This window comes from Halictus rubicundus, unplaced genomic scaffold (assembly GCF_050948215.1).
Source record: "Halictus rubicundus isolate RS-2024b unplaced genomic scaffold, iyHalRubi1_principal scaffold0198, whole genome shotgun sequence".
NCBI lineage: Eukaryota > Metazoa > Arthropoda > Insecta > Hymenoptera > Halictidae > Halictus > Halictus rubicundus.
This window is the reverse complement of record NW_027488739.1, coordinates 352,938-379,837: the sequence shown is the minus strand read 5'-3', so window position 1 is coordinate 379,837 and position 26,900 is coordinate 352,938. Positions and strand designations below refer to the sequence as shown.

The window sequence follows — 26,900 nt, the reverse complement described above, 5'->3', positions numbered from 1 at the left end:
CGAATGGTTCATTAATTATTGAAAAACGTCTAAGGGCAGTTTTGACCATCTTATTCGGCTAGGCCCTTTCAGTTGTAAAGTGAAAACAAATTAAAATCATGTATTGGGATTTGGGGTGTAAATATAGGAGACGAAGTATTTGATAAGTTAGTTTTCTTTTATTATCCTGTAATATAAGATACATTGTTCGACAAACGATTATACAGACGTATAGTACTCAGCAATTTGTTTTTTTTTTCTTTTTGGAGTATTTACAATGACGCCGATTGCGCTCCCATATCGTTTACTTCCTTAACTATTTACAAATTATTAATTGATGTTTATATTTCTTACACGATACCAACTGGAAACACTGCTTCATAGGTTCCAAATAGTATTCTTCCTCTCTGTTTCATTCGCTTTCACACATACTTCTGTCAATGTACATATACCGCCGTTACAAAAATTGGGCGCTGATATAAGCGATTTAATGAAAAAGTGTGGGAGACGTTCCAATGTGTTTCATACACCACGATTTTCGCAAAAAATCTGAAGACTAAATGATACGTACAAAGATAACGGATGAAAGGAGAAATTTTCATAAGTGAACGAAACTGCATAACTTGATGATAAATAAATAAATCTTACGTATAAGTATGTATGGCACTCGGCCTCCATCTTCCACGAAACTCATTTTGATCGACGATCCGCGGCAAGTTTGAAAGAAATATTTGTTATCGTATTTTTATTCTTTCGGTATGTCGTTTGCCATTCTTTTAAACTCGTTCGATTTGTACAAATATGTGAGATGATTTATTAATGAAAGTGAGGGTATGGGGGAACTGTGAACATTATTATTGTTATCGTTCTTAGCCTAACGTTCTTAGGATCGGCGTATTTCTCCATTCAAACGTTTGGTATTTTAAGTTAATGTAATAAAATTCAAATGCGACTGTGCAAATGCTACAGTGCTTTTATAATAAAAACGACAATTCATAAAATATATTTATATGTGTACAATTTAACATTATGTCAGTGAGTACTTGGCTTCTCTCCCTCTTTTTTAATAGACTGTTATGAACATTTTGTTGTACATAATCGAATGCGTCAAAAAGTGTAAAAGTGATGTTTATATAAATTTATAAAATTAGGAGCATTTGCTTGTTAATTTCCTTTTCGAAATTTCCACACTTTTATACAACAATATGATTGTGTAATAGATGCCCAATCGTTTGCGTATTTAATATTAATTTCTATAATTTCGAACGAAATGATATAATTATGCTCACTGTCATCATCGTGTAAAATATTAACATCAGTTTCTATTAATCATACACGTGCGTACATTACACAAATAAACAAAACGGTACTAAAAATTAATGGATTGTTTGTGAAATAGACTTTAACAACGATGTAAATAAACTTTAATGCTATTGTTAATACCATTTAATTCGAGACATTGATCCTCCTGTACAAAGATTTACATTCAATGGAACGAGTAATATAGTGAATTCTATGAAGTGCATAAAAGTGTTCTTTCGGAATGTCGATAAACCATGATCAGTCTATAAGAAACTTTGATAGCACGTGTTTATATGAGTCCTTACAGCTTTTGTTTAGACGAAAATGTTTCCAAAGTGAAAATAGAAATTTAGTCCTAATGTATCGATAACGTTTCTCTAACATTAAATATTACGTTATGTATCGTTCATATTATACAACGTTCAATCTTATATACAAGGTATTACAGAAGAGTTCGGCAACGTTTCATCTCGTTATGAGTATCAATGTCTGTCTACGACCCGTTAATAATGTTTTCCATCTGGCAATCATTTACCAATTAATAATACGTGCTTATCCTCGAGTGCTTACAATTAGTTACATTCGGCAGAATGTCGAGTCGAGTTTGAGTACAGTATGTACGCCGCGATTTCTTATAGAATTCGCCGCATCGGAAGGACGGTAGAAGCAAATCCCTCCAATTCGATAACTGTGCAAATTGAACGGGCAGAAAGTTATTTCTATCATTTCTCTTTCCTTCAAACATCCTTTCCGTCTAACACCTCATTCGCACCTTCGCTTGAGCAATGGACACACATTATCTTTTGCATTTTTTTAGTTTTAGATTATAAAAGAATATTGAACATCAGTGGCCGTTTTTCTAGACAAAACAAAACTGAATAATCTAGAACAGAGCCGGGGAACCGACCGCCCAGAGCCGCCAGATCAGGGGAGTTGACTCGAATTGAGGGGAAACATGTACCTTGTCTCTGCCAGTACCGGATCACAACAGATTATTACAACGGATTACAGTGGCAGAAGCGTGGGGTAATAGCGTCGTAGAAGGGGAAGGGTAGAGTGGAGGACAAGTCTTAATCTGGTGACTCTTGACCCACGAGACACACACTGCTTCTTTCCCCTGTTCTCGTTCTCAGTGCTTACCAGCGTCTTCCACCATTTGACTGGTATCGTATGATAGAAACAGCGTGCGACCCGCGTGCCGCCGCGCCAGTTCCCCGCCTCTGAAGATAAAGTCAAGCTAGGAGTGGTGCTGAAGAGTGGGAGGACCCGAAAATTAATGGCGGGGGTCAAGCAGAAGAAGTTCCCCGGCTATGATTTATGATCTAAAATAAATAAAAATTATATTATCAGTAGACTGCGGATCTCAATGCAAAATAAAAATTGTCTGCATCAATTGTCAGAAGTAGTAGCTGTATAGATGTTTCGTCCTTTCTTTAAAAATTCTAATAAGTTGCAAATGATATGTTGACATTCTTAAATTCTTTCAATGTTTCTACCGTTTTAAATTGCTCCATCTCGATCTTGTCATGAATGCATAACATCCGTATTGTAATGATCGGGTGTAACAGTAGACATTAAGTTGATGCAATGCAAAACGAAATAATTTAATTTGATTTTCTGACATTCGTGTAGTACAATACCCAAACATGAAAAATGACTATAAAGTTTGGTTAAAATTTAAATTAATTTAGATTTGAATGTTCTTCTGAATAAATTCACAGAAACACAAGATATTTAACCAAAATTGTATTAAAGTGAATGATATCTCCGGTGGAGTATTAAAATGATTCCCTTTGGAAACTACAAACAGCGCAGTAGATTTATTAACTCGGTAAGGTGGCCAGACGATGTTTAGATTTTCCTGTTTGTTTCGAAAGCGAAAATCTATAAATTAGAATCTGGCTGGACACTTTCTTTGCAAAATTATTGCGTTAAACTTTCACGGCGGTCGACGAGTGCTTTGAATTTGGTTATATTTCTCTCTCAGGTATAGGGGAAGAAGCTAGAGCGTAAGGACGCAAGGTCAAGAGATTTGTGGGAAGAAAATCTTCAATGGGAATACACGCTGGACCGGAACATGATAATAGTATACGATCATGAAAAAGATAGTTCTTTTGTGAAAATGGATTCGACGTGTCGGTATTGTTAACCGCAGTATGCGCTTCTGTAAAATAACATTGGAACTACTTAATCCCGATAATGCTAATAGAAAAATTTTATCAGATTATAAGGGTGATTCAGCTAATGAATGTGCTCTTTTATCGAGATATAAAGGTCACCTTGAGTTTCTTTAAAAGGTTCTTTCAAGGACTTCTTCAAGGTTCTTCAAAGACTTTCAAGGAATTTGATCATTACTTGCATTAAAAATCATTACTAGAGAAATAATATCTATCTATCTCTAATCTATATCTATCTATTTATCTCAGTAACTATTCATTTTTCATCCCACATACACTTATAGTTTTGTTTATTTAGGATTCATTTCTCCCTTTGACCAGAAGATTACCCTTCACGATAAAGAAACTTGAAGGTGACCTTTATTTCTTGATAGAAGAGCAAAACGGAAAACAACTAATTATTCTACTCTTGATAGTATACAACTTTCATTTGAACCATTTTTTCATATACCAAATAGTTTACATATAATTTAGGTGGCACACTTAGTTGAATCCTGTATAGCTTTTACAAGAAAACTTGCCGATACATACTTACATAAGATTACTTGTTGCTGTTCAATATGAATTTTTTGTATTTCACAGAAAACGAATTTTGTTATACTATATACTATATGTATACCAGAGTGAAGAAGGATAAAGGCACAGTTTTTTTATCTTTGAAGAAATATTAACAACTTCAAGTGAGGCAATACGGAATAGCAATTGTAAGATAAAATAAATATAGATGTTAGACATTGTGACCAAATCGTTAGAGTAACCCCATGAAGAAAGGAGCTGCATGTAAAATAAGTTAAGAATGATTCTACGTAACATACAGAAAGATATATACGTGTATTCACATATATGCCATATTTTCATACGGAGATTAATTTTCAAATCAGTAACTATCAAAAATTTGACTAATGGACATGTATTGGTGCTTATAATAAGTAGAAATACTATACAATAAATAATTCTTTTAGATAGACCTTACCTAATAATACACATATCTACCCGTTTAAAATCGAAACTTAATTTTTTTTATATTTCAAAATATGGAAAAATTTAATTCTAAAACTATTTCTAACGTTCAATTATCAGCATAGATTTAAAAACTGCCATTTGCAATACCTTCGGTGATTTCATTGATAAACAAATTAAGTAAAGAGTGTTTAAGATAGAATGTTTGGTGTGTTCGTATACATTTGAAAATGAGTGATCTTGTTTCAATTTCATTGTGCAAATTGGTATACTCAAGGCATAACAAGTTTACAGATTGGAAAACTGTAGACAGAATTTTATCGCTACCTGCTCCAATGTTCGTGTCAAGTGACTCGACATAGTTAATTTGTGTACCGACACTGATAGGGATATTTCATATATTAATATAATGTGCATATTTAAAGTCAAATGAGTTGCTATCGTCACTGTACACAATATCAAGCTAAAGTACTTAGCACAAGTACATTAGAATAGATTGATTATCCACTTGGGAATTATTAAAGTTTAATACTGAGCCGAGAGAGGAGATATTATTGAAACTGCGAATGTAGTTCCAAAATTATGTAGGTCTGCTGTGGATTGTTAGTTCAGGTTTGTGAACGTGTGTCAGGCAGAGTTTAGTGAATATAGATTTACGCTAATTTTAACAGAACCAAATCACGGAAAAAGATATTTGTTTAATCAACGATATTGATTTAGAGAGGAACCGACTAAGATAAAAGGACATAGATCGTGTGTTATAAAGGAACACTGTTATTAGTTATACAGGGTGTCCCAATAATATTGTACTTCCCCGTAAGGGGTGATTTCCAAGCTCATTTGAAGTGACTTTTTCCTTTGAGAAAATCGTCTCCGCGGTTTTGTTAAGGAGTTATTACCGAAAAACACGAACCAATCAGAGCGTGGCTACAGTGGACAGATTACAACTCGGCCAATGCTAACGCCACACTCAACGTGAGGCGCTGTAACCGCGTTCTTATTGGTACGTGTTTTTCGTTAATAATTCTTTAACAAAGCCACGGAAAACATTTCCACACAAGAAAAAGTTACATCAAATGACCTCGGGAATCACCTCTTTCAAGGAAGTACAACATTTTTGGGACACCGTTATAATCGAAGTATAGTGTAGCGGTACGAGATTCGCATCGCAAGATGTTAGAGTTGACCGCCTGCAGATGTTAGGGTCTAAGGTAATAAAACCTACCTTGACTTTTGCAGGATGGCAGAAATTATTTTATTTCCGAATGACTTTACGGGTGTAGAAAATTTAACTACCCCATCATAAACGTTGCCAGCCGAGTACCGCTGGGCCTGTCCGACCGCGCGGCACGCGCGGTCCCGACAAGACCTTTTTTCCAAACATTTGGCGACCACCTTTGCCAGTGACCATAAACAACAGATGCGGGATTTCCTACCCCCGCGAAGCATAGCTCCGCCTTCCTATCTTCGGAAAGGTAACGCCTTTCGGAAGATCAGGATATAAAGGGAGGAAATCCAGAAAATCTACTTCTTGTACCTCTTGCACTTCTCGCGCTTCGTGTCTACGTACTTTGTCTGTCGGTCTCATTGTACATTGAACACGCGATTAAATAAACAGACTATCCTGTTAAATAAACTGACTCTGTTTTGTGGTAACATAACCACAATAGTATCAGATGCATAGTTGTTTGGCGATTGAAGTAAGAAACAGACTGATATCTTTTTAAAAAGGCTTACAGTTTTCTATGTCGAAGTTGTAACAAAATATACTTAAGCAATGCTATTCGAACAATTAACCCTTTCGGTACGAGTGCTCTGTCGCCGTGACACTCCGGCTGTACGAAGCGAAGCACACTGCGGACAAATGGCCTATTTTTGGGCAGTTCTCTAAAGGTCATTAATGTATATATAAAGGTAATTCTTCACAGAAAATGAAATTTACCAATATAATTAATAAGTTTAACAAGAAATTAACAATTTTTATTGAAAAAAATGTATTTATAAAAACTAAAAAATTAAAATAAATAAATAAATAAATTAACCATACGTAAAGTTAATAATAAGAAACTTAAACAAATTATAATAGTAGTAAACAAAATTAACAAACTTAACAAATCGCTACTCGCTATCCGACTCATTCTCAGTACTTTAAATGTGATCATAAAATAAAACATATATTAAAAACAAATTCAGAATGCGTAAAAATGATTATTATTTGATTATTAATAATAATTCGTGATATACACGAATATTGAATTTTTCTATAAAAGTAAATTCCGCACTGTGAATGTGGCGGATAAATGGCAAAATTTTCGACAAAAATCCAAATTTGTTTGGAAACAGAAAATTAAATTTAACAATACAACTAATATATTTAAAAAGAAAATTAAAAAATTTTCCACAATAGATCCTAAGCAAACAAAACTATAACAAGTAATATATCCGAATAAGAATCTCAGGATGTATTTTGCCGTTTTTGTTATATGTTAATTTGAAGTTTTATATGCAATTAATAAATAGAACCACCGTTGAAAATTTATACAAGTTTAATGTACATGTAATGGTAATTATTCACAAAAAATGAAATTTAACAATTGTAGCCATGAGTAAGGATTTAATCAGGGTATGCTGGATAAAAGAATTTATTTTTGGGTTAGGAACAGGGGTACAGGAAAGTGAGGTATATGTATAAATTCATTCAATTGCTCGCATTATAAATCACAATCATGCAAACTTTCTCTCATCACACGTATACTCTAGCTAGGTTCCGTGGTATTTTCGCAACCGATCCGAAGATGCTCTGTCCTCTCTCGCTCGACAAGGCGTCCAGGTATTATCGCCGTACTCTCCTTGTCGAGACGAGCGGCCAGGAACACTCTTCCGTTCCCTCTCGGCAGGCGTCCAGGTATTGTCGCCGTACTCTCCTGCCGAGCCCTGGGCGGCCAGGAGTTGACCCGTTCTCTCTCGTTCGACAGGCGTCCAGGTATTATCGCCGTACTCTCCATGTCGAACGAGCGACCAGGAACAGACTCCCGTCCTCTCCCGTTCTCCCGACAGGCGTCCAGGTATTATCGCCGTACTCTCCTGCCGGGGTGCTAATGCTAACCAAGAGCGGCCGTGGTCCTTACCTCGTCCTCTCTCTCGGAATAGCAAATAGGCCGAGTCCCTCCGTGATCCCTCTATTTATATAAATTCGTTGCTATCCGCGAACGTGAAATCAACACCCGGTCGTTAAGCGTGATTCGACTTTTCGAGCGCTCCCCTCGCGTCGCTTCCCCGCGTGATTGCCTACAAACTCCCTTCGCGAAACTTCTAGAAGCTTGTCGTTCCGCGTTTTGTTTTACTTTTCCGTCTCGAATTTTCTATACATGCTACACAATAAAATTAATGAATTAAAAAAAATTAACAATATGTATGTATAAAATTGATTGTTAAATGATTGCTCAATGATTAATAATATCAATTTCCTCCTAATATGCAATTTGCCAAAGGAATTTATCGTACATCGTGATATGCACGTGTAGTGAGATACATATGTATATCCCGCTTGTCCACACTGTGCGCCGCTCCGAAAATGCACACATAGCGCGTGGTCAGTTGTCTTTTGTATGAAGATTTTCCTAAACGTTAAATGAGAACTGTGTTTAATTAAACAATGTTTCCTCTAACAAGTGGCGTTTATAGTTTTAATATTAAAAGGCATTTATATAAAATCCGCCATTATAGATGGCGCTCGTGTATACAGGCTGTCACATGGATGCCGGATATATCCGACGCTCGTACACACACAGGTCATCAGATGGATGCCGGATATATCCGGCATTCTTGCCGAAAGGGTTAACAAACTAATATTTTAAGAAGTTAGTTTTAATAATACACATATATGCCTCATAATTTTATTTTAATTCTTATTGTGGCCTAATTCCGGGATTTACATATTGTGTTGCAACACCAGAAATTATACTACAAGACGATCAAAGGGTGTACATATTTTTAGCGAAATTAACATTTTTTTGCAGAGAGTTTTAAACGTAATTTTTGCCAATCTAAGAAGGCAATTCCAAATATCGTTTGACTCAATGGGTACTTGTTGACAATTTTGCAAATTCAAATTAGAAATACAATTGTTGTAAAACTAAACTTCTTACATCTCTGCAGGTATGAAATTCAAGATATTCGTCATTAATTCTTTTTAATGATGCATATGCTCATAAATTTAATTTAATTATTAGACTGCGGATTTTTATGCATTTACGAAAAATTGGCCGAGCGTTAAATAAAACAGTAAAAGATTAGAACAATCTAAGAGGATCGATACGTTTTTTTCAATGTATCAAAATTATTAAGGGATGAAATACATTTTATACGATTCCTGCTTCTCATAATCGATGAAGAACATGTTCGTTTTGAATAAAGTTTCGCAGTCTAGTAATTATTTAATCTTCAGTGTTTCATCTTCCCTTATTCTAGTATGTTAAGATGAAAAATTTTATCAACAGATAAAGCGTTCTCTAAACAGAACATGTAATTTCATAAAATAATTTTTACTTCATATTTATAACAATTTGAAAAAGGGAGATTACTTGTTTGAATAGTAGAATTTTACAACTTTTTTAAACAAGTTCCGTTGTCAGACCGTATAACGTCTTGAAGCAGCAGAGAAGCGTACGCCATCAATCCTATCGTTAAAACTGAAATAACTTAACGAAGCTTCTAAAACATATTCCTTACGTTCTGATATCAAATTTTATGCGACGTATAAACGAGTACGTTGGTACTATAAACTTTCCTTTACTGTTTACTTCGATAGCTATGCTCGCTTTACTTCCGGACCGTCTGCAGTTTCAAGAATTTTATTGGATACTCTGAATTATTTTGAGGAAAGAATTTTGGTTCACCGAACAAATTCGACGAAGTTGTCCTTAAAAAGAGTAATCTTAATTGCTTCAGCTTAGATTTAGTTTCACCTTATCCGAAAGACGAATGGTTCCGATTGCTATAGAAAACAAATAAAGTTCGTTAAACAAATTTCGTTAAAAAAATATTGCAACAATCTAGCTGGACTACTCATTTTAAAGATAGAAGCCTCTACTTTTGCCATCCGCCGTTCATTTTTATTTAAGATATCTTTGTATGTCACAATCGCTGGTAAACTGAAAATATCTGTGGTCTCCAATATGTTGCAAATTGAAACGTCTGAAAAAACATTGACAAATTGTTCCCGCGACTGAAACCGCTGTGGATTTAAAGATTGAAGTTCCCTCTTTACAACGAATGCTTAAACCTTGATTTACGATTTTTTTCTAGCCGATTTACAGAAATTCGAATGGAAGGTCTATTGCCATCTTTGCAATAATATAAGGAACAATATCCTCACACGATGAAACTCGTTACTCATTTTTGTTTTATAAAAGAGTCAGAAGAAAATCGTAAATTAAGTTTGAAGCAGTCGTTGTAAAAGGGAAGATTGAATCTTGAAATCTGTAATCGATTCATTCAGAAAACAAAATTTTTTATGCTTTTTCAGACTTTTCAATGTATAGCATTTTCGACCAAAAACTCGTCCTCAGTTTTTCACCTCTCATATTATGCACAAGTATCCTAAAAAGAAATGAATGGTGGTCTGCGAAAGTAGAGGCTTGGAGCTTTAAAATGAGTCCAGGTGTATGTATTGCTGTACTATTTTTTTAAACAAAATAATCCAAATATTGACAATTTGTTCATGTACTTTTTTTACTGTATTTATATAAAATTATGTTAATCATCGCATAAATGGATAAAGAATCAGTACATAAATAAACACGGCCACAACTGTTTCAGAATGACTCTGAATGTACTATATGAGGATTAAGATTGTTTCACAAGTGTGCCTGTCACAAATCTTTAAACTTAACGAAATCATCGATATGTCCGCTGATTCGTTGTCTCCACTGTTACGAGATTAAAAGGGAAATTACTACTCCTGGTAGAGTAGTTCCAATCAAAATTAATGTGGGAGCGCGAGCGTTCCCTCTCGAAGGTGTCTCGATGCGACGTTTCGGAACGTTGCGATGGGAGGCTTCGAGAAGCATGGCGACCGTTACGATCATGGAAAATTCGAGAACTCGGAAAAACAAATAAAATGCTCAGAGGTGCCGGGCCTCGCGGTCTTTTGTCGCCGAACCACGAGCGTGAGAGGTTGATTGTAACGTTGATCATATTTTCTGGACATTATATAATAAAATTTTGTTTTATTAAACAATTTGTTAGCCCATTACCCGTCTCAATCCTACATTAATTAGGCGATAACTGAAGCAATTATTTGAATGAATACGGTAAGAGACTCAATTACTGTACCTACATTAATCAGACGTATTTTTAAAGCATAATGAATATTAAAAAATATGTATATATCAACTGATTTTAATGGAAAAAATGTAATATATCTTTTTTATATTCATTATGCTTTAAAAATAAGTATAACTGATATAGGCGCACAGTAATTCTTACCGTCACAGTAATTGGGTCCCTTACCCTGTTCGAAATGAAAAATGATCCTTTCGTAGTTTAAAGAAATAGAGAAGAACAGTCGGCCATATACAAAGAAAACAATCAGTTTCACTTGAATGTGAACGTTACAGAGAATGATGTAAGCAATGTGATAAATATAGACCACTTTTAACCCTTATTGCTTCGATTATTTTTTCGTACCACCGAGAAAAAGGAAAACATATTTCTAAATTAACGTTTTATTTTTACTAAAGATGGCCATTTCATTAGCATTGAGATTTTGTATGTGAATAATGTTTAGAAGAGATGCTCGATTTATTCGGTGGAATACTTTCCGACAGAGGTAGTATAATTGTGACTCACACTTATAAATTGTCGAAATGTCGGCACCTAGAAACGCGCGTATGGTCTTTCACAATGATATCGAATGAGTGTGAGGAAGTTTGCTCGGTTAGCTGGGTTGAATCGGTGGCTGGATGGGCTGGTGCAAGTACCAAAGTAAAGTTTGGCTTGGTTACCGTCCGTGATCCTCCATCGAATCACCAACGGAGTGATAACGATAACTCTAGCAACTGCTCAAGCTAATATCGATTGTTATTAGACGCCGCCGTACGAAATTCGCTTGCCAATTTTGCTGCACAGTCGAAACCAATGGCCCGATGCTAGGCGATCCAAAGATTGGGACTGTGTCGATTGTTTTATCGGTCACTTGTTTCTTCTTCTCCTCCTTTCCAATGCGAAAAGATCTCAGCATTTCATTCGCTTACATCTTATGATATGTTACAAGAAACAGAAAAAGGTCACTTCTAAGTCACCACTACACACTAGGTTTTTTCGTCGGACGTACCGAGCAGATGCCACACACACTATTTTCAGGATTGCAGAATAATCGTTTATCCTTTATTGTAGGCTCGTTAGAATTAACTCTCCTTTTGCAGATTAATCGTGCAACATACATAGCTCTGGTATTTAAGTTTGGCGTAGTTTAAGTGACGTAGCGCATTTTACCATACTATGTTACCGTCATCAAGGTAATCTTAGCAATCTATTGTAGTATGAATTTTGGATGACTAAAAAGTTTGCTTGTTAGTAGGAAAATGCCAGAACGTTGAGCACATATTACCTCAATAATTTTGCCGTGTGTCATAAGATTGATTGATTATAAGTAAAATGTTGATGAAATTACTGTTTGTATTACGTGGTGCACTGTGTTTTTATTGGATTTCCTCGTAGCTAAAATATCAGAAATTAATCGAATATTCTTCGATTTGTAAAAGTAATATTTTAAAAGTTACCGGCAAGGAGAAGGAAGGAAAACAATTGCATTGTTATAATTTAGCAAAAAAAAGTTCTGCAATTTATGCGATCTGCATTGTACTCGACGAGGACAACAGTATTTTACAGCTAACTGTAACAGACTATACATTACGCACTCCATAATCTCATAGTCTATGACAAATATCAATATTAAACAATATGGGTAGTTTCATACGCAACACTCTTAAAGATTAGTGCTTATCTTGTAACAGTACTTTAGTTATTGTTCTTGAGCACAGTAGTGGAATGTGATTTCATTTGTCACAGATAATTTCTGCGTCTAGTCGTTGGCTCGGTGGAATATTTATACTAGGAGTGATCGATTCCATTCTCATAATTGTTATTTGATTATCGATCACGGTATTGTGGGCAACCTGCGAACTTATACTACAAACAATTTGTTAAAAGTATTATAGAATATAAAAACTTTCGAGTAAAAATCGATAATAATGGTAGATATGTACAAAAGTTAAAGTTTCCTTGAAAAATTGAACTTTTACAGATTACGGGTATAAAAGCTTACCGAATTCCCTTCCTCGTAGAAAATTCATCCGTTACGGTATTAGATTTATCAGCGCTTATACGTTAAAATTCGTACAGGTAACAGTTTTTGTTTACGGCAGTGGTGGAGAATATTTCAATCAAATCGTTTGTATGTGAACAATCGTTTAATGCGTAGAACATGAGAAACACTGGTACATGTGTATACGCATGCATACACGTATTTTATTACATAGAAACGTTCCATCTCACGGACTAGACACAGAAATTAATACAGTTATATTACAAGTAAGAATGTTTTTATTTTGCGAATGTTTAAATATGGAGTTACAAGGTTTATCTGTGTAGGGATGTAATGTAAAAACATTGAGTCCGTTTCAATGTAAGTTGGTATGTCATTTCCGAGTGCCGAATAGAAACAACTATGCAGCTGCTGAACTCACATTAAAAAGAAAATCGTTCGATATTGTTATATCAGCGATATTGTTATATCACTTTTATATCAGCAGTTAGAAAATATTTCATTTGATTTCTCATGTCGTCATTCATTTTCAAAACTGATGTACAGTAACAAAGTTCGTTAAGAGCAATCTTGAATTAACGTAGAAACGTTTGTAGACAGTTCTCGAAATTCGTGGAACATTTAGGATACACTTCGTGCACCTTCAAGACATCCTACTTGCTGCTAGAACTTCTACGGTACCATTACCGGACTTATCAAACATGGTGCCGATGAGTATACTAGCTCTATATGCTTAAGCTTGAGCTCGGTTTACACGGATATCGCCATTTCAATTGGTTGACTGAAACAAATGAACTTGGCTGCTATATGTTTTCGATATACCAATTGATCGGTGTAATTGGTGGTACAACTGAAAAGGGGGCGATTCTACGTAATAAAATAAGTCGAAAATGTAGAATAAAATTTGTTCACACGAGGCTTTGTATTCGAGAAAATTGTCTTTGAAAACCCGTAAAGTCCGCGCGCCTAGCATTTGCAGAGAGTAGAATCGGTCGGTCGTGAACAGACCTGTCACATGATACCTATTCAACAGAATATGACATAATTTCATTCTACATTTCCCACTTATTTTTTAAATGTGGAATCACCCCTTTTCTTATCGTAACACAAAAGTTGAAAAGTAATTGTAAAAAAAGTTTGATGCTAGTTTGTAATTGTGAAACATTGTATTCGATAAGAGCGACAAGATTGAAATTGACTGGGATAAAGAAGCACTTTTATGTTAATCTCGGAACCGACATTGCACTTACGTACTTTCTTTGAAATCTCTGTGTTTCTCGTGTGCAATGCGAATACATTGCTTGTATTTTGCGTTTCGCTCGGAATTATTTCTTCGGAGCAGTTAATGTACAGTCGAAAATAACTCTGCACGACAACGCTAGTTAAATATCTGTTATTTAAATGAGTGTTTAAAAACAATGGATTCCTTGATTCTCTAGAATAGTGCTGGGCACGTTTGGGGCCCCTCGAACGCTTGCTTCCCCCATCAATCGGTCCTCCGTGCAGCGCACGCTTTCGTCGAGTTCGCTGGTGTCTCGCGTTTTCGTTGCCCCACGGTAACGGCGCTCACTGGAAGGGGATAGTGGGCGGGCTATGGTGGGGACGATTTTGCCTGAATTGAAGCAAACGTGCCCGGCACTGGTCTAGAAGGAGTATTTCTCTTCCCGAGAAGATTCAGTCGGAAAGACGATTGAAAAAAATTGTTCTTGCGATCAACACGAACGATGAACTTTATCGAACGACCTTTCGCTATACGCTGAAGCACGCGCGTGCACACGTTATATCGTTATAATAGAACGAGTATTACTCTATTTTTAACATACATATATCTTGCGTTTCATCTATATCCGCCGGGTTACTTTTCACATTGTTGCCTAGATCAAGCATACTTGTTCGGACTACAAGAAGTGTAAAGTTTTACATCTCCGTATTCTCCTCGGTCTCTTCGTCAACTTTCGGCAACATGTAAACACTAGGAATCGACGGCACGTGATCCTCGAGCTTCAGAATCGGCTTGCAGTCTCTAGTGACGTCTACCTGATTGAAACAGTCCTTTAAGATATTGATTTCGTTCTCGTGGGCGAACAGACTGGTAGGTGGATCTGTTCCGCATATGTCGTTCTCGTCGTTGCCGTTCCTGTGGCACAGGTTGCCAGACGGAAATTGTCACGAGGTCAACGCGAAAGGATCCGTTGACAGCTCGTCCACACTTGGACTGGCTTTGATCGGCTCCGGTTTTTCCACCTGATGGCTGAGCCTATGGACGATCTCATCATGGAGGATGTTGAAGCACATCGCGGTGATTGCGATCCCAGACATTATGTAGCAGGAGCAAAACCAAATGGTTACGTTCCTCGACTCGTAAAGATTCTGACGGGGGTAGGAACCGGGAACCATATCGCCGAACCCAATCGTGCTCATGCTCATGAAGCAGAAGTAGCTTGCATCTGCGATCAAATAAGAAACAAGACGGTTAAATGCACAATATAACCCTTTCATTGCTGGCGTAATCTTAAATGAAAATCTATCGGTTCTTCAATCCAAGTGCCTTCCGATTCTAGATTTAAGGGGGTATTTTGGTTTTGAACTTTCGAAGAATCCATTTTCTTTAATCCTTAACATTAGGATTACGAAGCGTTAAAATGGGATACTTTACAATACTTTATAAAAATAGCAAGAATTTATCTATTAAATTTTGAGCCATTATTACAATAATATATGCCCAAAGAAATAAGTTTGTTGAACAAATTCTCATAGATGCATCGGTACAATCTCAATAATTGTACATTATTAATATTACAACTGAATATATTAAAAATACAATTCAATTCAATTCTATCGAATATTCATTTCAGATAAATCGTCTAAATACACAAATGTTTATATCATTAAGGGCGAAGGGTAGTCACGTGTTTGGTATGTGTCGTGGTTTGGATGTTAAATAGAGAATTCACCCAATATACCAATAAACATTTATTAAATGAACAACAAAAACTTAACGACGTAACAAGCAACAACAAATGAAATAACAATGAAACAACTGACCTTACAGACTGACCTGAACTAACTGACCTTACAGACTGACCTGAACTAACTGACCTTACAGACTGACCTGAACTAACTGACCTTACAGACTGACCTGAACTAACTGACCTTACAGACTGACCTGAACTAACTGACCTTACAGACTGACCTCTTCATCCGTCAGAATCCGTGCTTATATCTAGTCCCCCGCGCCTCCAGAAATTTCCTTCGAACAAGGAAACTTCTGGAGTGGGGATGTCGCTTCCTGTACGTGCCCCTTGGAGAAAGTTCGTGTCCTTGCACCGAACATCCGTGTCCTGGCGAAAGTCAAGGGTTGGCGGCCAAATGTGCACGCCAAGGAAAAACCCCGAACCTGGTCGCCAAATGTGCACCCCAGGTAGGAAAAGACTTCCGGCGACTAAGTGTGCGCTCGGGAAGAGCTTGGGCCTGGCGACCAAGTGCGTCCAAGGTCCCAGCCTGCAAACGACGCTCCTACCTGGGTCCGATGAACCCTTCTCCAAGGGGTCCGCCACATCACCCCCCTACCAGTGCCAACGACCCTAATAAACGAGATAATATATATACCTATATTCTACACTATTGCTGTATTCTACCGTGAATATAAATCAAAGTACTAACCCTAACCTACAATAATACAAACTTAACCACTACTGTTGGGTAACTACCTAAATACAGAATAACGAATAGAGTATATACAGAAACTCTTATTTCTAAAAAGCGGCCTGGTACCTATCCGGAAATCGAACGCGCCTACCGCTGCGAGTTGTAAATCGCGCATCCGTTGGCGCTTGATCTCGATTGTTGACTCTACTTCTATTTTCGGTATAAACAATAATTTCGCTGTGAGGTACCTGACTATGGGGGCTTTGCTCAATATTGCTATTATTGTCATCGTCAGCCAATACAAACGCAGGTTTAATCCTGTCGATGGAAACCGTTACTCGTTTTCCACCGATATCTATTACGAAAGTTTTGTCGCCACGTTGCAGTACTTTATATGGGCCATCATATGTTGGATATAATGAGCTTTTTAACGCATCGTGCCGCAGGAACACATATGGGACAGTATCCAATTCTTTAAAAATGAATGTTTTGCGCTCGCCGTGTCGAATCACTGAGGAAGGTCTCACTTTCGACATTCGTCTCCGAAACTCTTCAACCCATACCGACGATGCTTCAATCCTGGACGAAACGAAAAATTCGCCAGGTAACCTGATACCTGTCCCATAAACCATTTCTGCGGCCGTTGCTCCCAAATCCTCTTTAACACTTGACCGTACACCGAGCAGGACCACAGGTAAGGTCTCTACCCAATCATCGGTCGCGTGGCATTTTATTGCTGTCTTAAGCTGACGATGAAACCTTTCCACCATACCATTTGCTTGCGGATGGTAGGCGGTCGTTCTAAGGTGGTCTGTCCCTATTATCTGTGCGAGCTCTTTAAACAGGTGCGACTCGAATTGGCGTCCCTGATCTGTTGTAATTCTCAAAGGTACCCCAAAACGTGCAATCCATGTACTAATAAAAACGCTCGCAACGGTTTTCGCGTCGATTTCTGCAATCGGTACGGCTTCCGGCCACCGCGAAAAACGATCGATCATAGTAAAAATATACCTAAAACCGCGACAATAGGGTAATGGACCAACTAAATCTATATGTACATGTTCGAATCTGCTGCCGGTGGTGTCGAAATTTCCAACCGGAGCGGACACATGTCTTGATACTTTCGCGCGTTGGCACTGGATACAACAACGCGCCCATTTTCTGCAGTCGACGTTAACCGATGGCCAAACGAACCGTCGCGAAACTAATTTCTGCGTCGTCCTAATCCCGGGATGCGACATCCCGTGCAGCGCATCAAAAATGCTGCGTCTCAAACAATTAGGAACGTACGGTCTGACCCATCCGTTAGCAACGTCGCATACTAAATAAACATTTTGGTCCGGAAAATATATTTTGTTCAACTGAAGGGATGTTGAATTTGTATTAAGCATTTCTGTTAATTCAAGATCGCTCTCTTGCTCTTTTGCTAAAACACTATGATCGGGAATTGCTGTAATTGCCTCTATCCTCGACAATGCATCTGCAACACTGTTGTCTATACCTTTAATATGTAATATCCGCGTAGTGAATTGTCCAATAAAGTCTAAATATCTAAATTGTCGAGGTGAACATTTATCCAAATTCTGTTGAAAGGCGAACGTAAGAGGCTTGTGATCGGTAAACAAAATGAAATTTCGGCCTTCTATAAAATGCTTAAATCTTTTTACCGCTATGTAAGCTGCCAGCAATTCTCGATCATATGCACTGTACTTTTTCTGTGCTTCCGTAAGGGATTTTGCGCTGAATGCCAATGGTTGCCAAATTTTGTCAACCTTCTGCTGAATCACTGCTCCAACAGCAACGTCCGATGCATCTACCACGATGCTAATCGCTGCCCCTGGAGCAGGATGCACTAGCAAAGTTGCATCAGCAAGAGTCGTCTTAGCTAATGCAAATGCTTTTTCACTTTCGCTAGACCAGGCTATAGTTTCCGAACTTCTCTTTGATCCCTTCAGTAAATTATTTAATGGATGCAAAATGTTTGCTACGTTTGGTATGAAACGGCGATAGAAATTAATCATACCCAGGAATCTACGTAGCTCTTTAATTGTTTGCGGACGCGGGAATTTGTTAATGCTATCGACCCGTTCAGCCATCGGTTTGACGCCTTCCTTATTCACCGAATACCCCAGGAATGATATTTCCTCGACCCCGAAAATGCATTTTCCGGGGTTAATAACGACACCGTATTCTAAAAACCGGTCAAATAAAATTCTCAAATGTTTTTCGTGTTCCTGGTCGTTATTCGATGCAATAAGGAAATCGTCGACATACGCGTAAACAAAATCTAAATCGCGTATGATTCCGTCTACGAAACGCTGACACGTTTGCGCCGCGTTTCTCAACCCGAATGGCGTAACTAGAAATTCAAATAACCCGAATGGCGTCGCGATTGCCGTTTTTTCCACGTCCTGCGTCGCGACAGGAATCTGATGATACGCCCGAACTAGATCGATTTTCGAAAAAACTGACTTCCCGTGAAGTCTCTGCCCGAAATCTTCGATGTGTGGAGGCGTATATCTATCTGGTACGGTTCTCGCGTTTAGTGCCCGGTAGTCGCCGCACGGACGCAATGTCCCGTCCTTTTTTAAAACTACGTGTAACGGCGAGGCCCATGGGCTTTTGGAGGGACGGATAATGCCTTGCCGAAGCATGAGGTCAAATTCCGCCCTCACCTCTTTCAAACGATCCGGTGCCAATCGTCGTGGCTTACAATAAACCGGCGGTCCCGACGTTGTCTCGATATAATGTTCCACGTTGTGTCTTACCGCTTTTCTCCTGAAGACCGGCGGTCGGGTCAACTCTGGATATTCCCTGAGTAGACCGTGGTACCTCGAATCCCCGGTGATGGTCCTTATTGTCGGCTCGCTCCCTGGTGCTGGTGCTCCTGCCACGAACAATGACGTTGTCGCGTCGATCAAACGTTGATGTCGTGGATCCACCAGTAGGTTGTAATGTGCCAGGAAGTCCATTCCTATGATCGGGGTTTCCACATCCGCGATCACGAAATCCCATAGGAACTCCCGACGTAGCGAGAAACTCAATCGCATGGCCATGGTACCATACGTCTTGATTCTCGACCCATTTGCGGCACAAAGTTCATACGTGTCTTCTTTCACGCGCCGGTCCACACCTGAACGCGGGAAAACACACAAATCCGCACCAGTGTCTATCAAGAAACGTGTCTTCGTAATGGAGTCCTTTACAAATATCCGGCCGCTCTTAGGACCACCGCACGCAGCCGCCTCAGATGACGACGGTCCCGTTAGTTTTCCTGCCAATTGCAGGGTTTGATGCAACGGTGTGCGTCCTTTCCAAACTTGAAATGGTACTTGCATAGCCATTTATCGGTTTTCATTTTCTCGCGGATGGAAGATCGTGAGGAACTCCTTTGTCTTCTTGGGAAAAATTTCTTTCGCTCCCTGTCCCGTCCACGGGACAATGCATTAATCTGCATTTGCATTTCCTGCATTTTTGCTAGGAGCATCTTCATATCCGCGTTGTTTCCCTCGTGCTCCGACACTGTTGCCACCTTGTTCCTTCCAGGTTGGATCTCGTGGACCTTGTCTGCTATGGCAGCCAACGCGTCACCTGACGTTTCCTTAGTTGCCGCCAATACTTGTTGTGTCCAGACAGGAAGACGATTCTTCCATATCTCGGTCAGGAATTCGTCATTGACCGAGGTGCCCACCAACTTCTTGATGTGCCTCCAAAATTGTGTTGGAGTCCTGTCACCAATTTCTTCGGCTTCTAAAAGTTTACGAACTCTTGTGCCGTCTGAGTCGGACAACCTCTTGATCAATGCTGTTTTTATTTGCTCATATTTGTCCTCGGCGGGAGGTTTGCAAATAATGTCTTCGACCTCTTCCGAGTATTTCAAGTCCAGTTGCGAAACCACGTAACCGAACTTCACCTCGTCCTTGGTTATTCCTCCGATCAAGAACTGGGATTCCAGGTGGTTGAACCAAAGTGCAACTTTTTCCGGCCAGAACGGCGGAATCCGCATCGTTGTGACGATCGCGGACGTCGTCTCACGACCCGTAGATCCCGAAGAGTTGTTCCGTGGATCCGTCATCGTTCGCTTGTTACGGACCGTATTCGCGCAAGAAACAAAAAATAATATACGTGCACAAACACGGGGTCACCAATTTGGTATGTGTCGTGGTTTGGATGTTAGATAGAGAATTCACCCAATATACCAATAAACATTTATTAAATGAACAACAAAAACTTAACGACGTAACAAGCAACAACAAATGAAATAACAATGAAACAACTGACCTTACAGACTGACCTGAACTAACTGACCTTACAGACTGACCTGAACTAACTGACCTTACAGACTGACCTGAACTAACTGACCTTACAGACTGACCTCTTCATCCGTCAGAATCCGTGCTTATATCTAGTCCCCCGCGCCTCCAGAAATTTCCTTCGAACAAGGAAACTTCTGGAGTGGGGATGTCGCTTCCTGTACGTGCCCCTTGGAGAAAGTTCGTGTCCTTGCACCGAACATCCGTGTCCTGGCGAAAGTCAAGGGTTGGCGGCCAAATGTGCACGCCAAGGAAAAACCCCGAACCTGGTCGCCAAATGTGCACCCCAGGTAGGAAAAGACTTCCGGCGACTAAGTGTGCGCTCGGGAAGAGCTTGGGCCTGGCGACCAAGTGCGTCCAAGGTCCCAGCCTGCAAACGACGCTCCTACCTGGGTCCGATGAACCCTTCTCCAAGGGGTCCGCCACACGTGACTTTTTCAGAGTCAGCAGGTCGGTAACTGCTGTATAATTTCCGTTCACAGTCTTCAGACACAGACTTAAGATCCGTTTTGGTTTGATCCGACGGGTCGTTGTCACATGTTTTGCTCTGCATTATCGATATGTATTATGAATTCTGACGCCAGAAACGTGTTTCAAGTTTTTGGCTTTATTTCGCAGAGAATCAAGACAAAAAATAGCTCAATTTGTTTCTGGAGATATTTTCTAGCGTGCGCTACTCTCGATTTCCTCCAGAAAACTAATCCAATGGCATAAAAATGCTTGGATTGCACGGCATGTACATTGTGCGGTTTTTGGTCTACTTCTAATATTTATATTGCCAAATATCTGCATAGTTTCGTCCGTTCATGACCAGAGCGTTAGATTGAACACTCCTCTTTAGAGTGAGCCCTTCCCCAGTGAAAAATATTCTCATATAAGGACGAAAAGTTGAGACACGTAAAATCATGTTCCGCCTAATTTTGTCGGTAACGTAGTCACTCTACCTCATTGTGAATTACGGAGTCTTGGCTCTTAATAGTTACACATTAAATAATGATATTAAACGCGGAGAAATATTACAAAAATCAAAATTGAAAATTCCTCCATTTTGTAAATAATCAAGATTTTCAATTTATTTTGATTCGGACTTAGTCACATTTATGTGTACTGATTAAATATAATTCATCATTTTTTGGTTTTCAACCAACAGAAGCAAAAGGACCAGAATCATGGCAACGCTCAACAAATATTTTCTAAAACATACTTCATAAAAATGTATATAACTCGTCATTTTTATTGTTTTTGATTAAAAAAAAAAAAACAATTTATGTACTTCAAATACCCATAAATGTGTGCGCAAAATCGTAATGTAAAAAGTATAATAGTTCTGCTGAAAAAATTTCTTCCAAAAATAAGTTAATTTTGGGATTTTTCTAAAAAAGTTTGGCCTCATTTTCTAGAAACATTTTACAGGTATCAAAATCTCAATTTTGGAAAAATTGGACTCTTTTTGTTACTGATTTTCAACACACAATATTGCTATTAAAATAAAGGACCACAGTGTAATGTCCCTATAAATATATGGGAGAGAAAAATTTTCCCACGATAGTATGACATGATCGTTGAGACATTACTAATGTAATGACAAAACTTTATTGGTTTTACTTATTTTTTCATGAGATTTTCACCACTATATTTGTGACATTTTTCTGAACATAAAGAGGCCAAACTTAATACGATTTGGATCATATTTATTTGTTTAATTGACGATGTAGCATAAGCACGATTATCCGAACCGATGCTATCTGAATTCTTTATCGTCCGCATTCAATCAGTAAATCAGTAAATATTTCATCAGGTAATCGTTTTTAATTGGAATATACTAATCTCTATGAAAATTAGAAATTCACTTCCGTGGTAGGTAAGGCACGTTAAATAATTTTTGACATTTTCTGATGCATATCGTTGACTATATATCCCTTTTGAGGCAATGCGTTTCGTTCGGGAAAAATCGGGATTCTCTTTTGCAACGTACCCACAAAGGACCAGTCGTCCAACTTGTGCAGAGTAAAAGCGCCTGCCACAATGTAGCACAGTATTGCACCGAGACAAATGCTGATTGGTGCGAGTATAGTAACGTTTGGCCTGTCACCGGAGCCAAGACTCGACACTTCGTCCTTTGGGCTGGCCACTGTGCTCGTGAACGTTGACGCATTTGCGCGGACATAAAAGGGCTCCTGTAACTGCAATTGCTGTTGCTGCTGAGCCACTTCTTCCTGCTGCCTTTTCTTCCTCATTCGTCTCTCCTTCTCCTGGGCCCATGTCAATTTAAAAGCAATTTTAAGATCGATCTACCAAGAAAGTGCCTTCACTTTCCCGCACTGTTTTGCAATATTCCTTTCCAAATTGATCTTATCAAGATCAACATGGAAAGATAAACTTTGTGTACACGGATTTGCAAATAAAAAAATACACAAATTATTCGAGGATTACATACATCTAGAGACGCCAAAGGAAGGGTTATACTTGAGGATTGTTTCGTGAAATTTCGATCGAACAAATTCTTCTATGCTTCTATTATTATCATTATTCAGTTTTTCAATATGGAAAATATTTTCATTTACGACGTCATCTCTTTCATCTCGACGTCAGCAACAATTCTATTATGTCCAAAACGTGTGGTGCCATTTAAAAAAGTCAAGGTGACCTTTACTTTTTTACGTAAACAGCATTTTTTTAGATTTAAGAATATGCGGACGTGTAACTCGCCAAGTATTGACAAACTTTTGTCTAAAAACATTTTTTAATTGCACTATCGGAAATGCCTAAAAAATGGTGACATAACTTAACGGGGGGACCCTGTATATATGTATATTGATCAAAATAATATATGTATGAATATGATGTAGGTACCTTTTTAACATTACGTAAATAATAAGTGTTGTATTTCATGTATTTTAAAATATTTAATCTCTCATTTGCTCTACTTATCAGTTATTGTTCCTCTGAGAAATATAACTCCACTTTCCTGCTGTACCACAGTTTACATTCACTCTGTATAATAGTGAAGATATTCATATTTTACCGTGCAAGAGAAATGTATCGCTTTTCGGTCTCATGAGGATTGAACATCATACATCTTTTCATGCATCAGTACCTACAGTCAGTCAAAAAAGTCTCCGTACACCGTACAAGAATTTATTTAATGTTGCACAATTTTAAAGGAAATGGTAATAAATAAATAATTCTTGCGTTATTATGTTCACAAACGTAACATTTATTAACAGTGCAAAAAAGCTATATTACATTTATTTGTTAACAAATAAACAAAGGAAAAAGTAAAACTCAACGAAAACGAGGTCAAAAAAGTCTCTGTACATGTAACACTATTATTCATAATTTGTTAATTAGTGATCAGTTGGGCCGCCTTTTAATTTTATAATTTCTTGCATCCTCTTTGGCATTGTTTGAACTAATTTTTGTATTGTACTTGGCTGAATATTTTCCCATTCCAACAATATATTAGATTTTAGGTCTTCCTTGTTTTTTATTGTGTATTTTTTCAAATTTCTTTTTATTTCTCCCCACAAATGTTCGATTGCATTAATGTCGGGAGATTGTGGAGGTGTATGCAGCTGTTTCGGGACATTGTATAATACCCATTCCTTTACTTTCTTAGCCATGTGCTTAGGGTCGTTATCCTGCTGGAAGATAAACGACTCTTCAAGATGTAATTTTCTGGCACTGTTTTTTAAATTTTCTTTCAAAATGTTCAAATATTCATGCTGATCCATTATACCGTCAATAAAGACTAAATTTCCCACCCCTGCTACACTCATACACCCCCACACCATCACGCTGCCGCCTCCTTATTTAAACGATGGGAGTTTTTTGAGTTTCATCTGTTCATTTGGTTTTCTCCACACTTTAACATTTCCCTCCGAAGTAAAAATAGTGAATTTACATTCATCACTAAATATAACATTATTCCAAAAGCTTTGATCCTTATTAACGTGTGCCTTTGCAAATTCAAAACGTTTTCTTTTATTAACTTTACTTACGAACGGTGTTCTCCTGGCTGTACGACTATTGTATCCAGCTTTTCTCATAACATTTCGAATAGTTTCAGACACTACTTTTATATTATAGTCATTTTCTATCATACTGGCCAATATTGGTGCACTCGTTTGTGGATCACAACGAATTGTTCGTAGGATTGCACGTTTATGATTAGTATCTAATTTTTGTGGTCGACCTGTACGTTGTAAACTTTGAATAGATTTAGTTTTTGCGTATTTCTCAAGAATATATTGTACCGAAGAATGTGTCCTTTTTACTATTTGACCTATTTTTCTAATGGATAATGAATCTTCTCTTAATTTTATAATTAAATCTTTGGTCGCAAGTGGTACTTCCATTTCGGAGAAATTTTTTCGCGAAAACGTCTTTTATTCTTGCTAACAGCCAAGCAACTAAATTATACTTGACCATAGAGTGTTTCCTTGAGAGTTATTTGTAAACATTCAGCTGAACCGTTAACAAAGGAAATAAATTTACACGCTCACAGTCTCTGTACGGAGACTTTTTTGACCTCATTTTTGTTATGCTCGTCATTTTCGTTCGTTTATTTGTTAACAAATGCATGTAACATCTTTTAGTTTGCACTAATAATTAATGTTATATTTCTGAATATAATAACGAAAGAATTATTTATTTATTACCATTTCCTTTAAAATTATGCAACTTTAAATAAATTCTTGTACGGTGTACGGAGACTTTTTTGACTGACTGTATATACATATGCCTAAGGAATTTACGTGTGCAAGACTCTCCACTATTTTCTTTTTTTTCACGATCGTTTTGAATTCCTCTAAAATTAATAGGTTATCACATTGTTTTACTAAAACTTCCAATAATTTCTAATAATCTTTAAATTGTAATATATTCATTTATAAACAGCAAATATATTTCCTTGTCCTTTCGTTCCTGTACGAGTGCAGAGTTCATGCAAAATCTGTATCTATTTGGGATACAAATGACTTCCACCTATCAAGACATTGTTAATTGTAAGAGAGCAACAAAGCAAAGAGCAATATATGTATTGTATATGTATGAAAAGTAAAAAATCTTTAATCAATACTCGTTTGAATTCGAATAATATGGAACTTCCAGAGTTTAGATTCGGGACAATGTAATAGTTAATTGTACCTGTAGTATAGATGTGTTTCATTTGACATTTTACGAGAAATATTCTATCAATTAATGTTTCTTCGCTCACCTCCATTCTTCTTTCATCGTAGCAACAATAGCCGCAATTCGAACAAAGGCAGCAGCAAAGAGCATGTGTAAAGACACCTCTGGCACATCTGGATAACAGACCTCCGGCGCTCGATAGGTAAACCACAGTCAACGGGATCCCGAGGCTGGCGTAACCCATGGTCGCGATTTTACCCCACGTGGATTTCGGCGTTATGCTACCGCAACCTGGAGAAAGATCATTAAGTATTTAGATAGGGTAAGTATTGCCGAAATTACGTTAGGTTTCCCAAGTAAGTACACACTGAATGGAAAGTGTGTTTTTATTCAAGTGAAGCTTGAGTAGCTTCCAAAGTGAAACTTTTTAAGTTTTCAATGAACTTCATCAGTTTATTAAAGAGTCGAAACGCCTTTCACGTCTTTAACCCTTAAAATATCAATTATCTGGTAGCCTTTCAAGCGTTGAATTTTTTAAAAGAGATACTTCAGGTCTAAATTCTTAAAGCGTTTTTTTCAGTTTCAAAGTACAGCGGTACCAGAAGGCATAATTGAACAGTAAATTTCCAATTTTCGATAAGTTGTCGATATTTAAACTATTATATTTTCGTAAAAAGAAATCGTATAACAATAAACCGTGGATAATGCTGATGCTTTTATAACCCATCAATCATTTTTCTCAGATGTGGTGCATGATGTAGTGGGTGGAAAACTGAAGACACGGTTTTTCTCGAAAATATTATAAATTGAAACTTAGTAAAGTGTAAACTATACAGATTGAAAAGTTCATGCACGTTTTTATACAGGGTGTTTTACATAACTCGAGCATCTAAAATATCTCGCTTGTTTTTTATGATAGAAAAAAATGTCAACGGAAAACATTAGTTGCTTCAGGGGGACAAATATTACGATAAGCAACAAAATGTGTTCAAGGTTATATTTTTTGAGATTTCAAGATCATCGAAGTTTTTTTCAATGGAATGATATATTTTTAGTATC

The 26,900-nt window shown here is 37.6% G+C and overlaps 1 protein-coding gene across 1 annotated transcript; it reads right to left on the bottom strand.

Annotated features, from left to right (window-relative positions):
- Positions 1-14,911: 14,911 nt before the first annotated feature.
- Positions 14,912-26,450, bottom strand: LOC143363970 (TWiK family of potassium channels protein 18-like). Its single transcript, XM_076804500.1, has 4 exons — positions 26,441-26,450; positions 25,927-26,132; positions 22,684-22,960; positions 14,912-15,194 (listed from the first exon to the last, which is right to left on the bottom strand). The coding sequence occupies exons 1-4, from the start codon at positions 26,448-26,450 to the stop codon at positions 14,914-14,916; spliced, it is 774 nt and encodes a 257-aa protein (XP_076660615.1). The 3' UTR covers positions 14,912-14,913.
- Positions 26,451-26,900: the final 450 nt, after the last annotated feature.

Excerpts from the sequence above, each read along its gene's own strand:
- LOC143363970 (XM_076804500.1), bottom strand. Across the intron at positions 22,961-25,926 it reads ACGATGAAAGAAGAATGGAG|GAGAAGGAGAGACGAATGAG; the intron begins GTGAGCGAAGAA and ends ACATGGGCCCAG. Across the intron at positions 15,195-22,683 it reads GGACGACTGGTCCTTTGTGG|ATGCAAGCTACTTCTGCTTC; the intron begins GTACGTTGCAAA and ends ATTTGATCGCAG.